At 41.8% G+C, this 21,699-nt stretch overlaps 1 protein-coding gene across 3 annotated transcripts in view; it reads right to left on the reverse strand.

Annotated features, from left to right (window-relative positions):
* PLA2G12B (phospholipase A2 group XIIB) overlaps nucleotides 1-21,330 on the reverse strand; it is a 34,950-nt gene extending 13,620 nt beyond the window's left edge. For 2 of the 3 annotated variants that reach the window (XM_039235218.1, XM_039235217.1), the window contains exons 1-2: nucleotides 21,062-21,330; nucleotides 7,719-7,807 (exon numbers count right to left, since the gene is read on the reverse strand). In XM_039235218.1, coding sequence (XP_039091149.1) covers nucleotides 7,719-7,807; nucleotides 21,062-21,272 — 300 coding nt within the window. In that variant the 5' untranslated portion in view covers nucleotides 21,273-21,330. The remainder of the gene's footprint in view (nucleotides 1-7,718; nucleotides 7,808-21,061) is intronic. The other variant, XM_039235219.1, reaches the window with a different exon arrangement.
* Between the last annotated feature and the right edge of the window lie 369 nt (nucleotides 21,331-21,699).

The raw sequence follows: 21,699 nt of genomic DNA on the forward strand, positions 1-21,699 counted from the left end.
ACGTGCAAACATATGGTATTTGTCCTTCTCTGCCTGACTTATTTCGCTCAGCATAACACCCTCAAGATCCATCCATGTAGCTACACATGGCCAGATTTCATTGTTTCTCATTGCCATGTAGTATTCCATGGTATAGATAAACCACATCTTCTTGATCCATTCATCTGTTGATGGACACTTAGGCTCTTTCCATGTCTTAGCTGACAATAAACTATTTGTAAAAAAAAAATTTGATAAAGACTCTCGAGCAATGAAGGAACATGATAGGATGAGTGATTACAGAGAGTGATCATTCTGTGGTATGTGAAATAGTTTGGAACGAGGCATCTAGATATTGGTAGACCATCTTAGAACCTTTTGCAGTTCTTTGATAATATAAACTCGAACCTGAGTGGAAGCTGTGGAAATATGGTTTCATGGTACAGGTGGGGATTGATTAATCAGCTATTATAGATCCTTTCCACTTGTGTCTCCTTAAATGCTCCCTTATTTGAACTTTTACTCCAAGGCCACTAAAGCAGGCTATGAACTGCGGTAGTTTAAAATGCCCTTCTGACAGGGTGCCCTGAGTGGCTCAGTTGGTTAAATGTCCCACTCTTGATCTTAGCTCACATTTTGATTTCATGGTCTTGAGTTCAAGACCCATGTTGGGCTCCATGCTGGGCGTGAAGCCTATTAAAAATAAAATACGGGCACTTGGGTGTCTCAGTTGGTTGAGTGTCCAGCTCTTGATTTCAGCTCAGGTCATGATTTCACAGTTTATGAGCTCAAGCCCCATGTTGGACTCTGTGATGTCAGCTTGGAACCTGCTTGGGATTCTCTCTCTCCATCTCTGTCTGCCCCTCTCTTGTTCATTCTCTGTCTCCAAATAAATAAATAAACTTTTTTAAAAAGCTCTTTAAAAATAAAATAAAATAAAAAATAATAATAATAAAATAAAATACCTTCTGAGGAAAAGAAAATAAAATCCATTGTTACATTAAGAGGTAATGTAACTCATTAAGCTAGGCAACAGCCTGGGCTCTGCAATTCTGGATAAATTCCTATCATCTGATACCTGAAGTAAACTACTTTGCTTCAGAAACTAAAACATATATCACAGCAGAGGAAACTGAGAATTAATTAGAAGAATGTAGTCGTTATCATTCAGTTCAATTGACTGGAAATTCTTGAACTAGTCCTAAACAATACTTGTACCAGTAAACAAAATGACATTACTCCCAAAATAGAGTGCATACTGTTGTCAAAAACCAGCGTCTGTACTCCAGAGCTGAAATATGTAATGCGAAGACAGATTTGGGAATAAAGAAGGGGGATGGTCTGTTACTTTGCCATACAAAGGAGGCTGCAGCCAGCTAATGCCCCCAAGAGTGAAAGCCTGCTCTGGACAAGAGGCTGAGGGGTTTTATAGGAAAATACAGGATCTGGGCAGTTTCAGTAGGAATATCAAGCACTGGTGCCAGCCAACCATAACAAGTTCCTGGAACAAAGGATCTTACAGAAAAACAAGCAAAGGGAAAGGGGAAGCTTCAAGACTGAAGAAGAGAACATTTTGATCATGAGTGAACCCTTGCTGAAGCATTAGTGCGTCCATCTTAATTTCCATCCATGTTTACATTTTTTTTTCAAAATTCTATTTAAATTCTAGTTAGTTAGCATATAGTATAATATTGTTTTCAGGAGTAGAATTTAGTGATTCAACACTTACATATAACTCCTAGTGCTCAACATGACAAGTACCTTACTTAATACCCATCACCCATTTAGCTCATCCACCCACCTGCCTCCCTGCATCAACCCTCAGTTTGTTCTCTATCATAAAGAGTCTCTTATGGTTTGATTCCCTCTCTCTCTTTTTCCCTCCTTCCCATATATTCATCTATTTGTTTCTTAAACTCCGCATATGAGTGAAATTGTATGGAATTTGTCTTCTCTGATTTATTTTGCTTAGCATAATATATTCTAGCTCCATCCACATCACTGCGAATAGCAAGATTTCATTCCTTTGATGGCTGAGTACTATTCATTGCGTGTGTGTGTGTGTGTCTGTGTGTCTGTGTGCACGTGCACCCACAGATGTGTATCTCACATCTTCTTTATATAATCAATCAATGGACACTTGAGCTCTTTCCATACTTTGGCTATTGTTTCCTGTGTTGTTAATTTTAGCCATTCTGGTAGATGTGAGGGGATATCTCATTGTAGCTTTGATTTGTATTTCTCTGATAATGAGTGATGTTGAGCATCTTTTCATGTGTCTGTTAACCATCTGTATGTTTCTTTGGAAAAATGTCTATTCATGTCTTCTGTCCATTTCTTAATTGGATTATTTGTTTTTGGGGGTGTTGAGTTTGATAAGTTCTTTATACATTTTATGCTAACCTTTATCAGATATGTCTTTTGCAAATATCTTCTCCCATTCTCAAAGGTGCATTTTAGTTTTGTTGATTGTTTCCTTTGTTTTGCATAAACTTTTTATCTTGATGAGGTCTCAATAGTTTATTTTTGCTTTTGTTTCCCTTGCTTCAGGAGATATATCTAGTAAGAAGTTGCCATAGCCAATGTCCAAAATGTTACTGCCTGTGTTCTCCTCTAGGAGTTTGATGGTTTCCTATTTCACATTTAGATCTTTCATCCATTTTGAATTTATTTTTGTGTTTGGATTAAGAAAGTGACCCGGTTTTATTCTTTTGCATGTTTCTGTCCAGTTTCTCCAACACCATTTGCTGAAGAGACTATCTTTTTGCCATTGGATATTCTTTCCTGTTTTGTCAAAGATTAGTGGACCATATAGTTGTGGGTACATTGCTGGGTTTTCTATTTTGTTCCATTTATCTATGTGTCTGTTTTTGGCCCAGTACTGTGTTGTCTTCATCACTACAGCTTTGTAATATAGCTTGAAGCCTGGAAGCATGATGGCTCCAACTTTTCTTTTTCAAGATTGGTTTGGCTATTCAGGATTTTTTGTTGTTGCATACAAATTTCAGGATTGTTTATTCTAATTTTTTTAATGTTTTATTTATTTCTGAGAGAGAGAGACAGCATGAGCAGGGGAGGGGCAGAGAGAGAGAGGGAGACACAGGATCCGAAACAGGCTCCAGGCTCGGAGCTAGCTGTCAGCACAGAGCCAAATGTGGCCCAACACGGGCCTCGAACCCACGAACCATGAGATCATGACTTGAGCCGAAGTCGGATGCTTAACCAACTGGCCACCCAGGCGCCCCTGGGATTGTTTATTCTAGTTATGTGAAAAATGCTGGTGTTATTTTGATAAGGATTGCTTATGTGTAGATTGCTTTGGGCAGTATAGACATTTTAACAATGTTCTTCCAATCCATAAGCATGGAATGTCTTTCCATTTCTTTATGCCTTCTTTAATTTCTTTTATAAGTGTTCTATAGTTTCCAGAGTACATATCTTTTACCTCTTTGGTTAGGTTTATTACTAAGTATCTTATGATACCCATTACAGTATCAACCATAAATGGGATCAATTCCTTGATTTCTCTTTCTGCTGCTTCATTATTGATGTAGAAAGTGCAACATATTTCTGTACGTTGATTTTATATCCTGCAACTTTACTGAATTCATGTATTAGTTCTAGCAATGTTTTGGTGGAGTCTTTCAGGTTTTCTACACAGAGTATCATGTCATTTGTAAAGAGTGAAAATCTGACTTCTTCCTTGCCAAAAAGGATGGCTCTGTGTTGACAGTGTGGAGCCTGCTTGGGATTCTCCCTCACCGTCTCTCTCTGCCCCTACCCTACTCATATTCTCTCTCTCTCAAAATAGATAAACATTTTTTTAAAAAGATAAAAAGGGGCATCTGGGTGGCTCAGTCAATTAAGTGTCTGACTCAGATATTGGCTCAGGTCATGATCTCACGGTTTGTAAGACTGAGACCTGTGTCGGGGTCTGTGCTGGCAGCATGGGCCTGCTTGGGATTCTCTCTCTTCCTCTCTCTCTCTCTGCCCCTCCTCCACGTGTGCTCTCTCTCTCTCTCAAAATAAAAATGAAAGAAGCTAAATTAAAAAAAAAAACAAACATACACACGTGAGGTGCCTGGGTGGCTCAGTTGGTTAAATGCCTGACTTTTGGTTTTGGCTCAGGTCATGATCTCACAGTTCATGGGCTTGAGCCACACGTTGGTCTCTGTGCTGACGGTGCAGAGTCTGCTTAGGATTCTCTCTCTCCCTTTCTCTCTTTGCCCCTCCCCTGCTTGCTCTCTCACTCTCAAAAAAATAAATAAATAAAAACTTTTTAAAAAACCCAAAATATATATGTAACAAAATAAGAAAGAAAACAAAATGAAATAATAAAATAGCTTTTTCTGTATCACCACTGCTGGTAAAAGAGGAAGCTAGATCCTATTTCCCCTAGAGCTGAAGTTCTGTAGCACTCTACGATTGGCAGACTTGGCGCACGTGAGGGGTTTGTGCTAGTCTTCTGGGGCTGGGGCCTGCTGCACTGATTCTCAGGCGGACTTGCTCTAGTGGAGATGCACCTGCCGGGCACCGGAGGGCAGGGTTTGGTGTAAGTAGCTCCGCCCTCCTCTTGGTGGCACTGTTTTGTTCACCGATGTCCGTCAGTGCTCCCAGGCAGGGCGAAAATGGTGTCACCTGCTCTCTCATGCCTGAAACGAGGAGCTTGTGCCCACCACTCTTCAGGAAGGCCTCCCAGAAGAGCAAACAATCACCCCTCTTGTGTCCCGGCTTCTGCTAGGTCCCTGCCTTTACCCTGCCTGCATCTGAGCTTTCCAACTGCTGGGCGGCACAACACTCCCGTGTTTTGTCTCAGGCACGTGGCTGCGTTTCAAAATTCCAAATTTTAGAGATCTGCACAGTGCACAGAGCTGCACTGATCCTCTGGGAGAGAGTGTCACTGCCCTGTGGCCAGTGCCGGCTTGGCCCAGAAATCAGTTGAGTGATTGACTACACAGAGGCTTGGAGTTTATGGTAAAGCAGGGCAGAAAGCCAGCACCAAGGCTCGCCGCCCTCAGCCAGTGTCCCCACTTCTGTGTTAGCGAACAGGGCAGCTCAGTGGTGCTGGCTGGGTCTTTTCCCCTCAGAGAGGCTGTGCGTCCTCGCCCAAACGCACTCCTCACAGGAGAACTGCTTCTCCCTGTGTGACCCAGGGGATCCTCAGGCCATGCTGCCCACTTCTGGGTCTCCACCCTCCTTCCCCCCAGAGCCTCACTAAGCATGCCAGACATGACCCTGGCGATGGTGCTGACCTCCAAAACTTCAGATTTGTGCACGACTGTTTACAAAAATTTGCGTTATTCAGCCCATCTCGTTTTCCAAGACAATGGTTTTAGGGGAGAGTTTTTCTTGTGCAATTTCCCACATGCACGTTCATTCTCTCTCTCTTTTCCTCTCACCCCATGATCAGGGCTCCATGACCACGGCTCCCTCCCCATCACAGCACCCACAGCTCTTCTCTCTCCAAAATCAACTCTCTGAGGCTTCTATTTTCCAAAATGTGGCAGTTTTTTCACCGTTAGTTGTGCCTTTTTTTTTTTTTTTTTAAGAAAGAGAGAGAGCATGGGCTGAGGAGAGGGGTCAGAGAGAGAGAAATCTTTTTTTCATGTTTATTTATTTATTTTGAGAGAGAGAGAACAACTGATGGAGGGGCAGAGAGAGAGGGAGAGATATTTCCAAGCAGGCTCTACACTGTGTACACAGAGCCCAATGCAGGGCTTGATCTCACGAACTGTGAGTTCATGACCTGAGCCAAAATCAAAAGTCGGATGCTTAACCGACTGAGCCACCCAGGTGCCCCAAGAAAGAGAATCTTAAGCAGGTTTCAGGTTTAGTGCAGACCCTAATGGGGGATGGGGGTGGGGGCGGTCAACTCCACAACCCTGGGATCATGGCCTGAGCTGAAATCAAAGGTTAGATGCTCAACCAACTGAGCCACCCAAGCATCCCACTAGTTGTGCATTTTTGCTCTTTCAGTCCTCAGATCAACTTCTTGGATGTTCAAAGAGATTTGATGTTTATCTAGCTGTGTTCAAGGGATGGGCTTTGAAACCCAGCCTAGGGTCTCCTACCTTCCACCATCTTAACTCCCAAGCCCATTTGTACATCACTATTGAGGTTTCAATGCCACTTCCATAGCTACTAAGTTGGTATCAAGTAAAGTATATTAGCCAGAAAAGAGGTTTCTCTGATATAAATATATGTTTGAAAAGATTGTCTTTCTTCTGTATCCAAACACATATTGATGATTGTGGATGAGGCTGGGAACACATCTGTGCAGGTTGTGCAGTGCACAAGAGTGTCATATCAAAGGGGGCACCATTCCAGAAGATATCATAGATTTGTATGTTTATTAAGAAAAACCCCTAGCCAATGGAAGTCAAATTTCCTTTTCTAACAAAATCAGTATAACATACTGATAAATTTCTGAAAAATGGAAGAGGAAAGAGGACCTTTTCCCAATTTGCACAAAAATACCACATTAGTGGGGAGCATTTTCATGAAAAGAATAAACACTATGCTGCTTAGAAAACTATTACAAAGTAAAAATCTTTTGAATCAGAAGAAAGTGAAGACTAGCCTGATGATGACACAATCCAAAATCATAGTTTAGAGGGGAAATCCTTCTATCTACATTTTATATGACACCTCTTTTCTGAAGTAAAGAAAGATAAAAGGGCCCCCATGAGGTCTTAAAAGAAATCAGTTTAGGGGCTCCTGGGTGGCTCAGTTGGTTAAGTTTCTGACTTCGGTTCAGGTCATGATCTCACGGTTCGTGGGTTCAAGCCCCACGTCGGGCTCTGTGCTGACAGCTCAGAGCCTGGAGCCTGTTTCAGATTCTGTGTCTCCCTCTCTCTCTGCCCCTCCCCTGCTCACACTCTCTCTCTCTCAGAAAGAAATAAAAACATTAAAAAAAAAAAAAGAAATCAGTTCATTACTTGTTTTCAGGGGAGGCCAGTAGTTTGAGAAATGGCCAGCAGTGTGATGAGAAGTATTTAGCCGTAGGCTGGATGTGTGTGCGTGGGGAGTGGGGGATACTTGGGGGTGGGTGTGTGCAGATTACTATGATCTTAATACTCTAAACATAGCTGGTTTGGTGCTGCCAGGCAAGAGATCAACCACTTGCAAAAGTCCTGACAATAAAGCAACCAGCTCTCACTGTTCAGTGCCAATGGCTTCAGCACATCATAGGAAAAGTCTCACTAATTTAAATAAGTCACACTTGTCAGATTTCATGTGAAGTTATGTTTGATCCCCTAATATTCGGCTGGTATTTGCAGTGGTGATTTTAAAGTTCCCTACACAAGGTCTTATCTGAGAGACAGCTGCCCCTGATAAGAGGATATTGGATACTTTCTTTGAAAATTATCTCCCTTACTCTGAACCCAATTTAAAATACTTAATTAGGATGCCTGGGTGGCTCGGTTGGTTAAGTGTCCAACATCGGCTCAGGTCATGATCTCACAGTTTGTGAGTCTGAGCCCCATGTTGAGCTCTGTGCTGACAGCTCAGAGCAGGGAGCCTGCTTTGGATTCTGTGTCTCCCTCTCTCTGCCTCTTCCCTGCTCACACTCTGTCTCTCACTCTCTCTCAAAAATAAATAAACATTAAAAAAATTTTTTTGAATACTTAATTATACTGCTCAATTATATTCCGTAAATGATCACTCCCCTCAGTGAGAACTCTTGGACTTTCTTAGTTAAAACCAATCAACTAAAAAATGATGGTGGTGGTACATACACTTTCTGGTACCTTAAGACCCAGGAAATAGGAGCTGCAGCCGTTGGGCTCCTGAGGCTTGTAGCCGGGTCTGGGCATTGGTGCCTTTCCTAGCAGGAGAAAGAAAGGAAAGAAGCAGGAAGAAATATTTAGAAATTAAGCATTTGGGAACATCAATCAGATAAAAATCATAGTCAATTTTTCCTTTAAAAGTCATCATTTCTCACCATATATTCACATCCAGATTCGGTGGTGATGATGGTGATGATGACGAGAATGTCAGAAAAGGATAATAACCTTCATGCCAGTTTGGCGTTTCTCCCCTAATCTTAAAGAATTTTATGAGCATTTCTTTTCTAACATTTCTAATGTTTCTTAAGTGCATGACTTTGAAGGTAAGGTCCATGGCAAAATGGAACCAAAACTCAAGGTGTCCCACTCCATCCACTGTAAGACCACACGCCGTGCACAGAAAACGCAGAACACCGCCTGATCACACACTTAATGAATCATTATAACAGTATCCCAAAACTTTTTTCAGAATATTTTGAAGGAGATTTTGCAAGATTTCATAAATGTAGGCAAAGCATTATTGATCAAAGAGCATACAAATCTTCGGGGCGCCTGGGGTGGCTTAGTCGGTTAAGCGTCCGACTTTCGCTTAGGTCATGATCTCGCGGTTCGCGGGTTCGAGCCCCGCGTCGGGCTCTGTGCTGACTGCCAGCTCAGAGCCTGGAGCCTGTTTCAGTCTGTGACTCCCTCTCTCTCTGACCCTCCCCTGCTCACGCTGTCTCTCTCTCTCTCTCTCTCTCTCCTAGAAGTAAATAAAACATTAAAAAATTAAAAAAAAAAAAAGAGCATACAAATCATCGCCGTGCAATATTTGAGGCTTTTATTATAGAACTAAGCAGAAGCCATCTGGCAGGTTTTGAATTTCTTGGTTTCTCCTACATGGCTTTTGAGTTATGTTATAATCTTGTAATTATTGAGAGAGAAGTGTTGTTAATGTTATTGATGGTAGTCATCATAGGTAAAGAAAACCCTGAAGGTGCACCTGGATGGCTAAATCAGGTACGCATCCTGACTCTTGTATTTGGCTTAGGTCATGATCTCACATTCCTTGAGATTGAGCCCTGCCTGGGGCTCTGCACTGAGCATGGAGCCTGCTTGAGATTCTTTCTGCCTCTCTCTCTCTCTCAAATTTAAAAAAAAAAAAAAAGAATTTAAATTAAAAGAGAGAGAGAGGAAGTGAGAGAACCCTGCAGGGCAGTTTGGCAGTAGCATTTTTATCCTGTTATCCAGATAAGGAAAATGTGGCTAAGGGGGCATGTGACTTGCCTAAGTCACGTACTAAGTGGGGGGCATAGGATATAAATCCAGATTTCCTGTTTTATGTCTCCAAAGCCCACGTTTTTCTATCACATTCCTTTGCCCCATTTTAGGAGATGCAAGACAGAGCATAAGACTGAGGAAATAAGCTATGAATTAATCCTTGGAGTGAGGCATATACCATTTATTTTTTTCTTCCTTTTTTTTTCACCTTCTACAAGGTATTTTATTCCTAATTATATGGCATTATGAAGAAAAATCAGAGAAACAAACATCCATGTACCCAGTACACAAACATAATAAATGTTAACAGAGCCAAACTTACTATACATATTTTTTTCTGTTTAATTAAATGTTATAAGTATAATTGAAGCCCCATATGCACCCCCTTTTCTGTTTTAATTTTTAGATATTAAGCCTATGCTTTAAAGCCCTCCCTCCTTATTATTCTTTATTTAACTTTTTTTGTGTTTATTTATATTTGAGAGAGGGAGAGAGTGTGTGTGTGAGCAGGAAAGGGGCAGAGAGAGATGGAGCCTGAAGCAGGTTCCACGCTCTGAGCTGTCAGCACAGATCCCAACACGGGGCTCGAACCCACGAGCCATGAGATCATAATCTGAGCTTAAGTCGGATGCTCAACTGACTGAGCCACACAGGCACCATTCCTTATTATTCTTAAAAATTGTTTTGACTACTCTTGGACCTATAGTCTTGCAATAGAATTTTAGAGTCATTCTAATAAATTCTACAAGTGATAGTTCAGGATTTTGATTGAAAGTACACTGACTTTATAGATTAATCTAGAGACAACTGAATTTCTCATAATATTCTTTGCCTTCCCAAACATGGGCATAGTATAGTTTTCTGTTTACTTGGGTCTTCCTTTATGTCCTTCACTAGAGTATTATAGTTTTCACCATAATTTATTCTGTCTCCAACATACTGTACTATTCAGATGCTTAAATAAGAGAGAATATATCATAACCCAGAATTAAAGGTTATAACGTTCATATGGTAAAGCTATACTTCTCTGGAACCCATGCTGCTTCTAACTTTCTTTGCTACCAGCCCTAGAATGCAACCCTGGCCCTCATGGTTCAAGATGGAGCTTCAGCCAACACATCCGTATTACAGACAGCAGGATGAAAGGACTTAGAAGGGTGACCGCCCCTCTCTTTAATAAACACATTCCAGAATGAAATACACATTACTTCCTCTTACTTCCCTTTGGCCAGACCTTAATCAAACAGCAATATCTAGTTGCAAAAGTGGGTTAGGAATTGAAGTTTTTATTCAGTGTAAGCATCCATGAACCCAGCTTGAAATCAGGAGGAGTTTATTACTATGGATAAGGGGGAAAATATTAGGATACAATAAGCAGTCTCTGCCACAGTCTGTTTGGTATTTGTTTCTGTGGCAAAACGTGTGTATGAGACCATGGTTCAAGACGGCACCCAGCGATCCCAGTCTCTTGGTATTCGTGCCCTTATGTATTGTCCCAGGGTTGATCTATGCAACCTAGAGAATATGGCGGAAGTGGAGTATGTTGCTTCCAAGATGGGATTATCAATTAGCCCTAGGCAACCACTAACCAACTTTCTATCTCTATAAATTAGTCTATTCTGGACATTTCACATAAATGAAATCATACAATGTATGGCCTTTTGTGTCTGGCTTCTTTCACGACGCATAATGTTTTCAAGGGTCATCCATGTTGTAGCGTGTGTCAGAATTTCATTTCTTTTTATTGCCAAGTAAATGTGATGAACATTTAGATTTTTTCTACTTTTTGGCTAATATGAAAAATGCCACTATAAACATTTTTTGTGTGGACATTATGTTTTCAGTTCCCCACAGGAATGAAACTTCTAGGTCATCTGCTAACTTTGTTTAACATTTTGAGGAACTACCAGACTATTTTCCAAAGTGGTGACACAATTTCACATTCCCCACAGCAATGTATAAAGGTTCTAATTTCTCAACATCCTCTCCCCAGCTTGTTATGGAATTTGTCTTTTTGATTACAGCCGTTATAGTGAGTGTGAAGTGATATCTCATGGTCATTTTGATTTGCATTTCTCTAATTACTAATTATGTTGATAATCTTTTCCTGTACTTATTGGCCATTCATATATCTTCTTTCCAAAATTTTCTCCCATTTTGCGACTTGTCTTTTCACTTTCATGATGATGGTGTTCTTTGAAAAGTCAAACTTTTTAATTTTTATAAGTCTATTTTCTTTTTCTTATGTGAAATTCAAATTTCCATCTTAAAGTGCACAGTTCAGCAGTGTTCAGTACATTCATAATGTTGTGTAACCATTGCGTCGTCTACTTCCAAAACATTTCATCACCCTCCAAAGGAGACCAAATGCCCATTAAACACTCCCTATTCTCCCCTCCTCCCAACCCCTGGCAACCATTAATCTACTTTTTTAAAAGAATTTTTTAAAGTAATCTCTACATCCAACATAGGACTTAAACTCACACCTCAAGATCAAGAGTTGCATGCTCCCCTAACTGAGCCAGCCAGGCGCCCCTCACGAATCCGCTTTCTGTTTCTAAGGATTTACCTATTCTGGATATTTGACTAAATGAAATCATATACTATATAATGCTACAATATATATGCCTTCTTTCACTTAACATAATGTTTTCATGTGTGGTAGCATGTAACAGTATTTCATTCCATTTGATGGCTGAATAATATTCCATTCTCTTGATATACCACAATTTGTTTATTCATCCATCCATCGATGGACATTTTGGTTGTTTTCATCTTTTGGCTATTGTGAAGAGTGCTGCTATGAAGCTTATGTGCAAGCATTTGTTTGATTATCTGTTTTCAGTTCTTTTGGGTACATATACCTAAGTGGTGGAATTTGCTGGGTCAAATAGTAATTTGATGTTGAACTTTTTGAGAAACTATCAAACTGTGTTCCACAGCACCTGCAGCATTTTGCCTTCCCAAGACAAGGGTTGCAATTTCTCCACATCCTCACAGTTTCACTACTACTCTGTAACCAGATGTGGATTATGTATCCTTATCCTGATTAGAAAAATCTGAAGACAAGTTTTCTTTCACCTCTGGATATTCACAGCTACCATCTGAATATTTTCTTTTCCTCGTACTCCCTAGTTTTTCCTCCTCTGCTTCTTACTACTGAATGATAAATCTTAATTCTCTCCTTCATATATCTTAGCCTCTCTTTTACATTTTCCTTCTTTTCTCTCTCTCTGTACTGAATTTTATTTAGTTTGTCAAATCTATTTTCCATTTCACTAATTCTCTCTAGGTTCACTAACCTGCTATTTAACCCATCCCCTGAGTTTTTTCCTCTCAAGGACTATAATTTTCACTTCTTGGAATCCAATTTGATTCTTCTTTTAAATCTATGTATTCATTTTCACTGCATTGTTTATTATGTTTTCTACTTCTTTTATTTCTTTAATCATTTCAAATATTCTTTTATCATTTCCAATCTTTGGGATACAGGTCACTTTTTTAATGTCTGCTGGTTCTCCTTCATGATGGATTATTTTTTCACATAGCATATCATTTTTCAGTAAGACCTTATTTCCAGAAGGGCTTTTTTTTTTTTTTTTCCTAAAGGAATTCCTGTGCCTTGGGTCATGTACTTCATATTGGTTCTTCAATTACCTTTGCTGTGGCTCTAGGAGTCTTAAGATCCTTGAGACACTAGTATTTATATTAATTTCTCAGCTTGGGAAACTCACATCAGGCCAACTATTTAAGTTCAAATTCATGTGTGAATAGAATATGTTTGGAGTAGTAATTTTTTGCTAGATGTTCTTTATTGCCTCTTTAAGCCTCAGCCCCAGGTGGATGGAAACCATCCCTGCTCCTTTCTTGGAATATTGGGTAGATATTTTCTAACCCATTTTAAACAGACTGGGCAACTCCTCAGGCTCTAAGCTTTATACAGACTGATCCGTTCCAGATTCCCAGTTCTTACAAGTGAAAGTTACTCTTTATATGAGTATTAAAACCCATTCCTCAGCCCCTAGAGTCTACATGTGTTCCTGACTAAAATCCCCTGATGTTTTAGCATCAGCCCCTGCTCATTACTTTGGCATTAGTGTTTCTCTTCGGTGGAACTTATAGATTTCCATTTATTCCATTCTAGCTTGAGGAGGTGTTTTTCTAATGTTTCATTTTCAACCAACACTTTTTTATTTATTTTTTTTGAGACAGAGAGAGACAGAGCACAAGTGAGGGAGGGGCAGAGAGAGAAAGAGACACAGAATCCGAAGCTCTGAGCTGTCAGCACAGACCTGGATGCGAGGCTCGAACTCATGAACCATGAGATCATGACCTGAGCCGAAGTCAGACGCTCAACCAACTGAGCCACACAGGCGCCTCGTCCAACACTTTTATTTGTAATGGAGAAGTATTGTGCTTATTGACAGAGTCTGCCTGCATTACTTTTAAAAATTCTTGAGAAATGTAACCTACCACTGATACTCTACTAACCTACTCTGTGTGTGTGTGTGTGTGTGTGTGTGTGTGTGTGTGTGAGAGAGAGAGAGAGACAGAGAGAGAGACAGAGAGAGAGAGAGAGAGAGAGAGAGAGAGAGAATTACTGGGAGATGGGGAATGCATAAAATGTATTAAATAATGTTAGTATTCAAAATACACATATGAAAAAATAATCATACTATGCCATAGATTATATATGAATTGTCTCTTGTAGATAAGATAATGGTGATTTTATTTTTTCTTTGGATTGTTCTTTTACAAATGTTCTACACATACTAGTTTTATAGAAAGCAGGGGGATCATTTTTAATGAAAAAACTAATGTGTAAATTTTATGATGAAACTTACCTCTTTAATAATTTTGTTGATAAAGAACTTGTGCAGTAGACTCTGTGAAGTTTCCTGAGTTTCCCTCTGCCTTTTTTGTACTTGATAAGTCACAGAAGGTAAAATTCTGATATCCCAGTTTGAAAGCTAATGGACCACCAACTACAGACACTAGCCACCCATCCTGCTATTGATGGTTATTTTTTCTTTTTGTATTTATTTAATAGTTTGTGATAGCTGCAGGAAATCTGTTTAGGAATAAAGCTTGAAGGAAAAGTTCTAAGAATAAAGGTGATGGTTTGAGTCTGGACAGAAATAATTTACCATATCCTCAAATTATAGCTTGAGTAGTTTTGAGTTGAGATTAGCAATGAGTCTTTATGTTTTAAGTCTGGACACCAATAATGGACTATGTCCACAGATTAATTTTGTTATCTGGTTTTGGCTATTTATAGAAGTGGGAGGCTGACAACCTGATCCTCTAATTCAAGGGTTGGTAAATGATGACCCAAGACCAGCCCATTGCCTGTTCTCAAATAGCCTGCCAGCTAACTGTTGTTTTTATATTTTTAAATAACTGGGAGGGGGGAGTCAAAACAAGGATATTTTGTGACATTTGAAAATTATACAAAGTTCTGGGGACACCTGAGTGGCTCAGTCGGTTGAGCATCCGACTTTGGCTCAGGTCATGGTCTCACGGTGTGTGGGTTCGAGCGCCACATCAGGCTTTGTGCTGACAGCTAGCTCAGAGTCTGGAGCCTGTTTCAGATTCTGTATCTCCCTCTCTCTGTGACCTTCCCCTGCTCACGCTGTCTCTCTCTCTCTCTCTCTCTCTCTCTCAGAAATAAATAAAACATTAAAAACAAGGAAAATTCTATGAAGTTCGAATTTTAGTGTCCATAAAAAGTTTAATTGGAACACAACACTCATTTATTACATATTAGGCATGGCTGCTTTCACAGAAAAATCTAGCGAAAGGTTGCTATAATCATGATGTGAGGATGGCTTTGAAAGCAAGGCAAAAAAAGTCAGAAGTCATAAAGAAAAAGACTGACAGACTTGATCTTATGAAAATTAAAACCTTCTGAACAGGCAGAGAAGGACAAATATCATATGTTTGCACGTATAGGAGGATTAGGAGGAACTTGACGGAGGAACAAGGGGGAGAAGAAGGGCGGAAATGGTGGGGGAAAGGGAGAGAGGCAAACCATGAGAGACTCTTGAATGCTGACAAAAACTGAGGACTGATGGATGTGGGGGGGAGGGGGGAAGGGCATGGAGGAGGGCACTTGTGGGGATGAGCACTGAGTGTTATGTGGAAACTAATTTGACAATACACTATTAAAAAAAAACAAAAAAAAACCCTTCTGAACAAAGTGAGACACCATAAAACATGCTAGACACTTGAGAGACAAAAGAGGGAGATTTAAGAGGACAGTTAGCCACAAAACCCAAGTTCTACCACAGGTGTGCACATATCCTCCTGGACCCAATCTTTCTTCCCTCTCAGTTTTGTCACTGAAAAGAACAATAAAAACCTCCCGGCTTTATTACCCAGGTCAAGGGTTACGTCTCCCCGGGAGGGTGTGTCCCTTGTCCCCACCCAGCTGGCTCCTGTGGGTGCTGTGCTCCACTAGACGTCTACTAAGGAATCAGACTATTTTATTCGAAATGCATGTCCTTCCAGAAATACTCAAACACAGCATGAGTAACAACCCATCATGGCAACAAAGCAGAACTCTGACAATTTTACTGAAGCAATAAACTCTATTTCAGTCACTAACACGGATTAAGTTACTGCAGGAGGGAGGATGACCAACTTGTCCTGGTTTGCCTGGGACTGTCCCTGTGTTAGGACTGAAAGTCCATGTCCCAGGAATCCCCCCACCCCCACTCCCCTCAATCTCCAATAGAGCGGAACAGTTGGTCACCCTAGCACAAGAACAATCTTTGCCTCTAAATCAGTAGCTGCTTCCTTTTTTCAAGCTATAGATTCCCTTAATCTGATGAAGGCTGTGAATACTTTCCCTGGAAAAATATATGAACTCACAGGTTCATAAAATTTTGATCCAAGATATTAAACAGATTAAAAGCCCTCGAGAAAAAGACTGATATTTAGAGATACATTTTTCCCCAGAACTAAACCTAAGAAGAAATTCACCATGAGGTCTTTTTTTATTTTTTTTAATTTTTTTTAATTTTTTTAATTTTTTTTTATTTCTAGGAGAGAGAGAGAGAGACAGCGTGAGCAGGGGAGGGTCAGAGACAGAGGGAGACACAGACTCTGAAACAGGCTCCAGGCTCTGAGCTGGTAGTCAGCACAGAGCCCGACACGGGGCTTGAACCCACGAACCGCGAGATCATGACCTAAGCGAAAGCCGGTCGCTTAACCGACTAAGCCACCCTGGCACCCCGAGGTCTTTTTTTAATGTTTACTTATTTTTGAGAGAGAGAGAGAGTAAGAGCACGAGTGGGGACGGGCAGAGAGAGAGGGAGACCTAGAATCCAAAGCAGGCTCCAGGCCTAAGTGTCCATCAACGGACGAATGGATCAAGAAGATGTGGTTTATCTATACCATGGAATACTACATGGCAATGAGAAACAATGAAATCTGGCCATGTGTAGCAACATGGATGGACCTTGAGGGTGTTATGCTGAGCGAAATAAGTCAGGCAGAGAAGGACAAATATCATATGTTTGCACGTATAGGAGGATTAGGAGGAACTTGCCGGAGGAACAAGGGGGAGAAGAAGGGGGGAAATGGTGGGGGAAAGGGAGAGAGGCAAACCATGAGAGACTCTTGAATGCTGAGAACAAACTGAGGACTGATGGGTGTGTGGGGGTAGGGGGAGATGGGCATGGAGGAGGGCACTGGTGGGGTGAGCACTGGGTGTTATATGGAAACCAATTTGACAATAAACTATTTGTAAAAAGTAAAAAACAAGAATTAAAAAAAAAAAAGCAGGCTCCAGGCTCTGAGCTGTCAGCACAGAGCCCAACACAGGGTTCAAACTCATGAGCTGTGAGATCATGACCTGAGCCGAAATTGGAGGCTTAACAAACTGAGCCACCAGACACTCCCATCAACAGGTCTTTTTATCAAAGTGTGAGTGTAGACCAGTATCTTTTTTTTTTAAGTTCTTATTTAGTGTGTGTGTGTGTGTGTGCGCGCGCGCGCGCGTGTGTGCATGTGTGTATGTGTGTGTGTGTGTGTGTGTGAGAGAGAGAGAGACCGTGAGCGCCCAAGTGCACGCACCTGAGTGGGGGAGGGGCAGAGAGGGAGGGGGGAGAAAGGGAGAATCCCAAGCAGGCTCTGCGCAGAGCCCATCCCAGGGCTCCATCTCACGAACTGTGAGATCATGACCTTAGCCAAGACCGAGAGTCAGATGCTTAACCAACTGAGCCGCCCACGTGCCCCTGGACCAGTATGTTCAATAATAATTTACAAGACACAGAAACTCTGCTCCAGAGATCCTCCTCCTTCATAAAGGCACAGAACACTTAAAAATTGTCATCTGATGATTTCTTCCAGAAGCTGAGAGGGTATTGTCCAGCCAGTGGGATTTCTGTTTTGTGTATGTGGTTTTTTGTTCTTTGGGGTTTTTTTATGTTGAAAGAGAACTGGAAGAATCTGAATGTATATTTAACCTCTTCACCAGACCATATTTCTCATAACATGTATAAAATTTGTTTGGTACCTGCCATGCTTCGTACCTAGCACTAATTCTTTGTATGTTTTCTTTAATTCTTATAACAACCTTGCATGGTAGGTATTATTAACATTATAAACATGAGTCAACAGGGGCACCTGGGTGGCTCAGTCGGTTGAGGGTCGACTTTGGCTCAGGTCCATGAGACTCAGGTCATAATCTCACAGTTGTGGGCTTGGGCCCCACATTGAGCTCTCTGCTGACAGTTCAGAAGCTAGAGCCTGCTTCAGATTCTGTGTCTCCCTCTCTTCCTGCCCCTCCCCAGCTCATGCTCTCTCTCTCAAAAATAAATAAACTTAAAAAATTTTTAATTACAAAAAAGAAAACAACATGAGTCAACACAGGTTTAGAGAGTTAGGTAACTTGCCCAAAGTCACCAACAACGGAATTCACACACCCCCACCCCCATTTCAAACCCATGAGTTTTCCATTCCTAGTATTTCTCAAAGCCTGGTTGGTTCAAGGGCCTCCTGCTCAGTTCCAGGGTTTTACCACAGACCCATTGAATCAGAATCTCTGGCTGGGGTTGGGGGGGGGGGGGGGGAATCTTGTTCACATTAATGCATACCCTTTATAGCAGCTGTGCTACGTCTGCTATTGATACCTGCTGAATCTCATTATATTTAGTCTGATACTTAACAAGTACAGATTTTTTGTGTTGACATGAAAACAAGCTGCTGCAGATCTAAGAAGTGGGGAAACCCATGTTGACACAATGTGGTAGGCTACCAGGACACAAACACACCTTCACCTGTCAGAACAACCTATGAGCTGAAGTTCTCCATGACTGACCTCTTAAAATAGTGCTCCATACACTTGGTAATCACCTGGGAAACATTAAGGATACTGATATCAGGGGGCACCTGAGTGGCTCAGTTGGTTAAGCGTCTGACTTCTGCTTGAATCATGATCTCACTCAGGTCATGATCTCACAGTTGGTGAGTTCCAGGCCAGCATCAGGCTCTGTGCTGACAGTGCGAGCCTGCTTCGGATTCTTTCTCTCCCTCTCTCAATCAAAATAAATAAATAAACATTTTTAAAAAAAACTTATAAAAAATTGTTTTAAATACTGATATCTAGGTCCAGCCCATGGAGATTCTGATTAAATTGGTTTGGGCAGCAGGAATTTTTAAAGCCCTCCAGGTGCTGGTAAGTGCAGGGCCAAGATAGAGAACTAGTTTTAAGTGGTGGTTAAGTACTTATCAAATAGAAAAATTTTTTTTTAATATTTTTATTATTTATTTCTAGGAGAGAGAGAGAGACAGCGTGAGCAGGTAAGGGTCAGAGAGAGAAGGAGTCACAGACTGAAACAGGCTCCAGGCTCTGAGCTGGCAGTCAGCACAGAGCCCGACGAGGGGCTCGAACCCACAAACCGCGAGATCATGGCCTGAGCGAAAGTCGGACGCTTAACCGACTAAGCCACCCGGGCGCCCCAGAAAATTTTTTTTAGCAGACTAATTGTTACTAAATTTTTTCCGCTGAGAAAAGACTGCAACCTTTAAAGCATATCTTTTTTTCCTGAAAATGTGGTTCTGCCCCAGAATCACCTGGGAACTTTTAGAAATTCTGTGGCCCCACCCCTGACCTACCTACCTACCCAATCAGAAACACGGTGGGGATGGGTGGGGGGGAAGGATAGTAGTCTTTTTAAGCCCACCAGAGGCTTCAATGCAGAGGAGTTTGATGACTACTGCTTTAGAGATAGAAGTGTTGAGCACAAGAAGTGTATCACAAAGCAAACTGAAAAAGGACAGACAGACCCAGTTAATTATTAGGTATTTTCTGTTGCAAAGATTGCTTGATTCACAGTCAACCTGGAGAAGATATTTTGTGCTGTTTGGCCACAGCCTCCAGGTTCTTGGCTCCACTAAGTTCCAAAGGTAATAAGGCTTAAACCCCTATTTCGTATGTGTTTTTCAGGCCCCTCCTTGAACAGGTTTTGTTTTCAGAGTGAGTAGAGTTATTTGCCTTCTTGCAATGTCTCTGTTGACTATCCCTTCCCCCACTAGTAGCGGCTGCCCCTGCCCAGGTAGAAGCTTGCAACCAAAATTTGCTGAAATCTTGCAATACTGTTTTGCCAGAGAAGAAAGAATAAGGTTTGACTCTTGTTTTCCTAAAAAATCCCTGTGGTTAACTATTTGTTAAACCACAGACCTAAGTCTATCACCTCTTGGAAGGAAAATAGCACCTGTGTTGAATAAATACCTGAAGTGAGTTAACCCCCTTCCTGCACCCTGATGCAAACTAGGTGAGCACAGTCCAGTGACAAGGCACCTCTGTCTTTGTCCAACCCCCCTTGGCCAAAGATGGGGCCAGGGGCTCAGGTAGGCCCAGCATAGATGGCTTTTTACCCTATGGGATTGTCACACAGAAGATGAGGCTCCTTTGTTCACCATAACTGTATGTGATTCAAACTTTTATGCTGCAAGATTTTTGGTTCTGCTGAAAGGATTACCCGTCATCTCTGTGTCACTCATGGTTTGTAGGGAAGTGATGTCCCCTCTTCACAGGTAAAAAGAGGAGTGGGCGAGACTGCTTGGTTGAGTGCAGCAATTCTGCAGCTCTTTTGTCTCTCTCTCTCGAGAAAGTGTTTACAGAAAATATTTCTTAAATCTTTTCCTGCTAGGCTAGACTGACTCACCATTTTCATCTACAGTCCCATGATGAAATATGTGATAACCTAAACCATAAAACTAATGCTATATGAAACCCTGCATGCTTTCGAAAACCACTCTCCTCCCCTTTTGAAGGGCAGTGCCCGTACCCGTTCACAACTGTACATCTGACACCAGGCTTGAGGGACAGTCCGAGACCCTCTCAGGGCCCAATCCTTGGTGGGCGGAGACGGCTGGCAGCAAGCCCTTCCTATCCCCTGAAGGCCTGCCATTGCTGATTGAGGCAGCCACACTCCCTAAGCTCTCTTCAGAGGGTTGGACACACTGATGCCCGTCAGAAACTGACAGAGCTGGCAAGGAGGTGTGAACTGCATTAGAGGAAAAGAAAAATCCATCTCCAAACTTAGCACAGAATGACTGAGGAAGCTGTTCCACCTCCCAGCAGACTTTTCTCTGAATGTTCAGCTCCAGTTTTCATCCCCAGGAACTCCTTACAAAGACTCCCTCATATTCTCCCCCACCCCCATCCAGTCTTCTTACTTATGAGTAAAGGCCTCACAACAAATTCACTAAAATGGCCCCAGGGAAGCAGTTTTCCCAGAGTTAGTTTGTTAGAAAAACCCCAGGAAGCTCAGGAAAATGTGCATTTCAGATAAACTACCAATAATTTGTCAATGTAAGAGTGTCCCAAGTATTTCAAATATATTAACAATTATTGGTTTGTTTATTTAAAATGAACACGTCACTGGAAGTCCTATATTTTGATTTGCTGAATCTGGCAAAGCGAATTAGGAGGTGGATGGCAGGAAAAAGTGTGTACAGACTGAGACCCTGCTCCAGCTGTTCACAGGTCCACCAGGAAGAGAAACTGCGCATGCACTCACCGTATCGGCATCTGTACTGACAGACTCCATTTTTCCCTCCCAGCAGCTCCAGAAAGGAATCGAAGTAGCTGTTGACAGATTCAAAACTGCCCCTGATATGCCGAAGGCCCCAGTCTGAATAGGACTCCTCTGCGTCTGGGCTGCTGTCACTCTGAGCCAGGCCACCCCACAGGTTGAGCCACAAAATCAAGAAGCCAGTGGCCAGCTTCATCCTGAAGCCAGCTGGGTGCTGAGGTCTTTCCTCAAACCCCAGCCAGTGTCTCAGGAAGTCCAGGTATGCAGTCTGCTGGCCAGATGTCAAGCAGGACTGGGAAGGGGGTTATCTGGAACACTCAATCTGTGTGTTCCCCAGAGGTGGACTTTAAACATAGCAATGGAGGTTGGGATGAGATCAGGGCAATTAGAAAGGGTAAAGGTTAGGCAGTGGGAGGGCCTGTCTTCGGGATGGCCAGTGAGAGAGAACACTTCAAAGTGGATTCTACAGCCCTGGAGGAGGGAGATGTTGGCCAACTTGTAGGAGGCATGAGTGGTGGAGCAACTGGAATTCTGCCCCCAACCAACTTGTTAACCTATTGATCAGTTACAAGACACAAGTTCTTGTCTCCAGATCCCAGGACCACCCCTAAGCTAGTTACCTT

This window comes from Hyaena hyaena, unplaced genomic scaffold (assembly GCF_003009895.1).
Source record: "Hyaena hyaena isolate Hyena2069 unplaced genomic scaffold, ASM300989v1 scaffold_97, whole genome shotgun sequence".
In the NCBI taxonomy this organism is placed as follows: domain Eukaryota; kingdom Metazoa; phylum Chordata; class Mammalia; order Carnivora; family Hyaenidae; genus Hyaena; species Hyaena hyaena.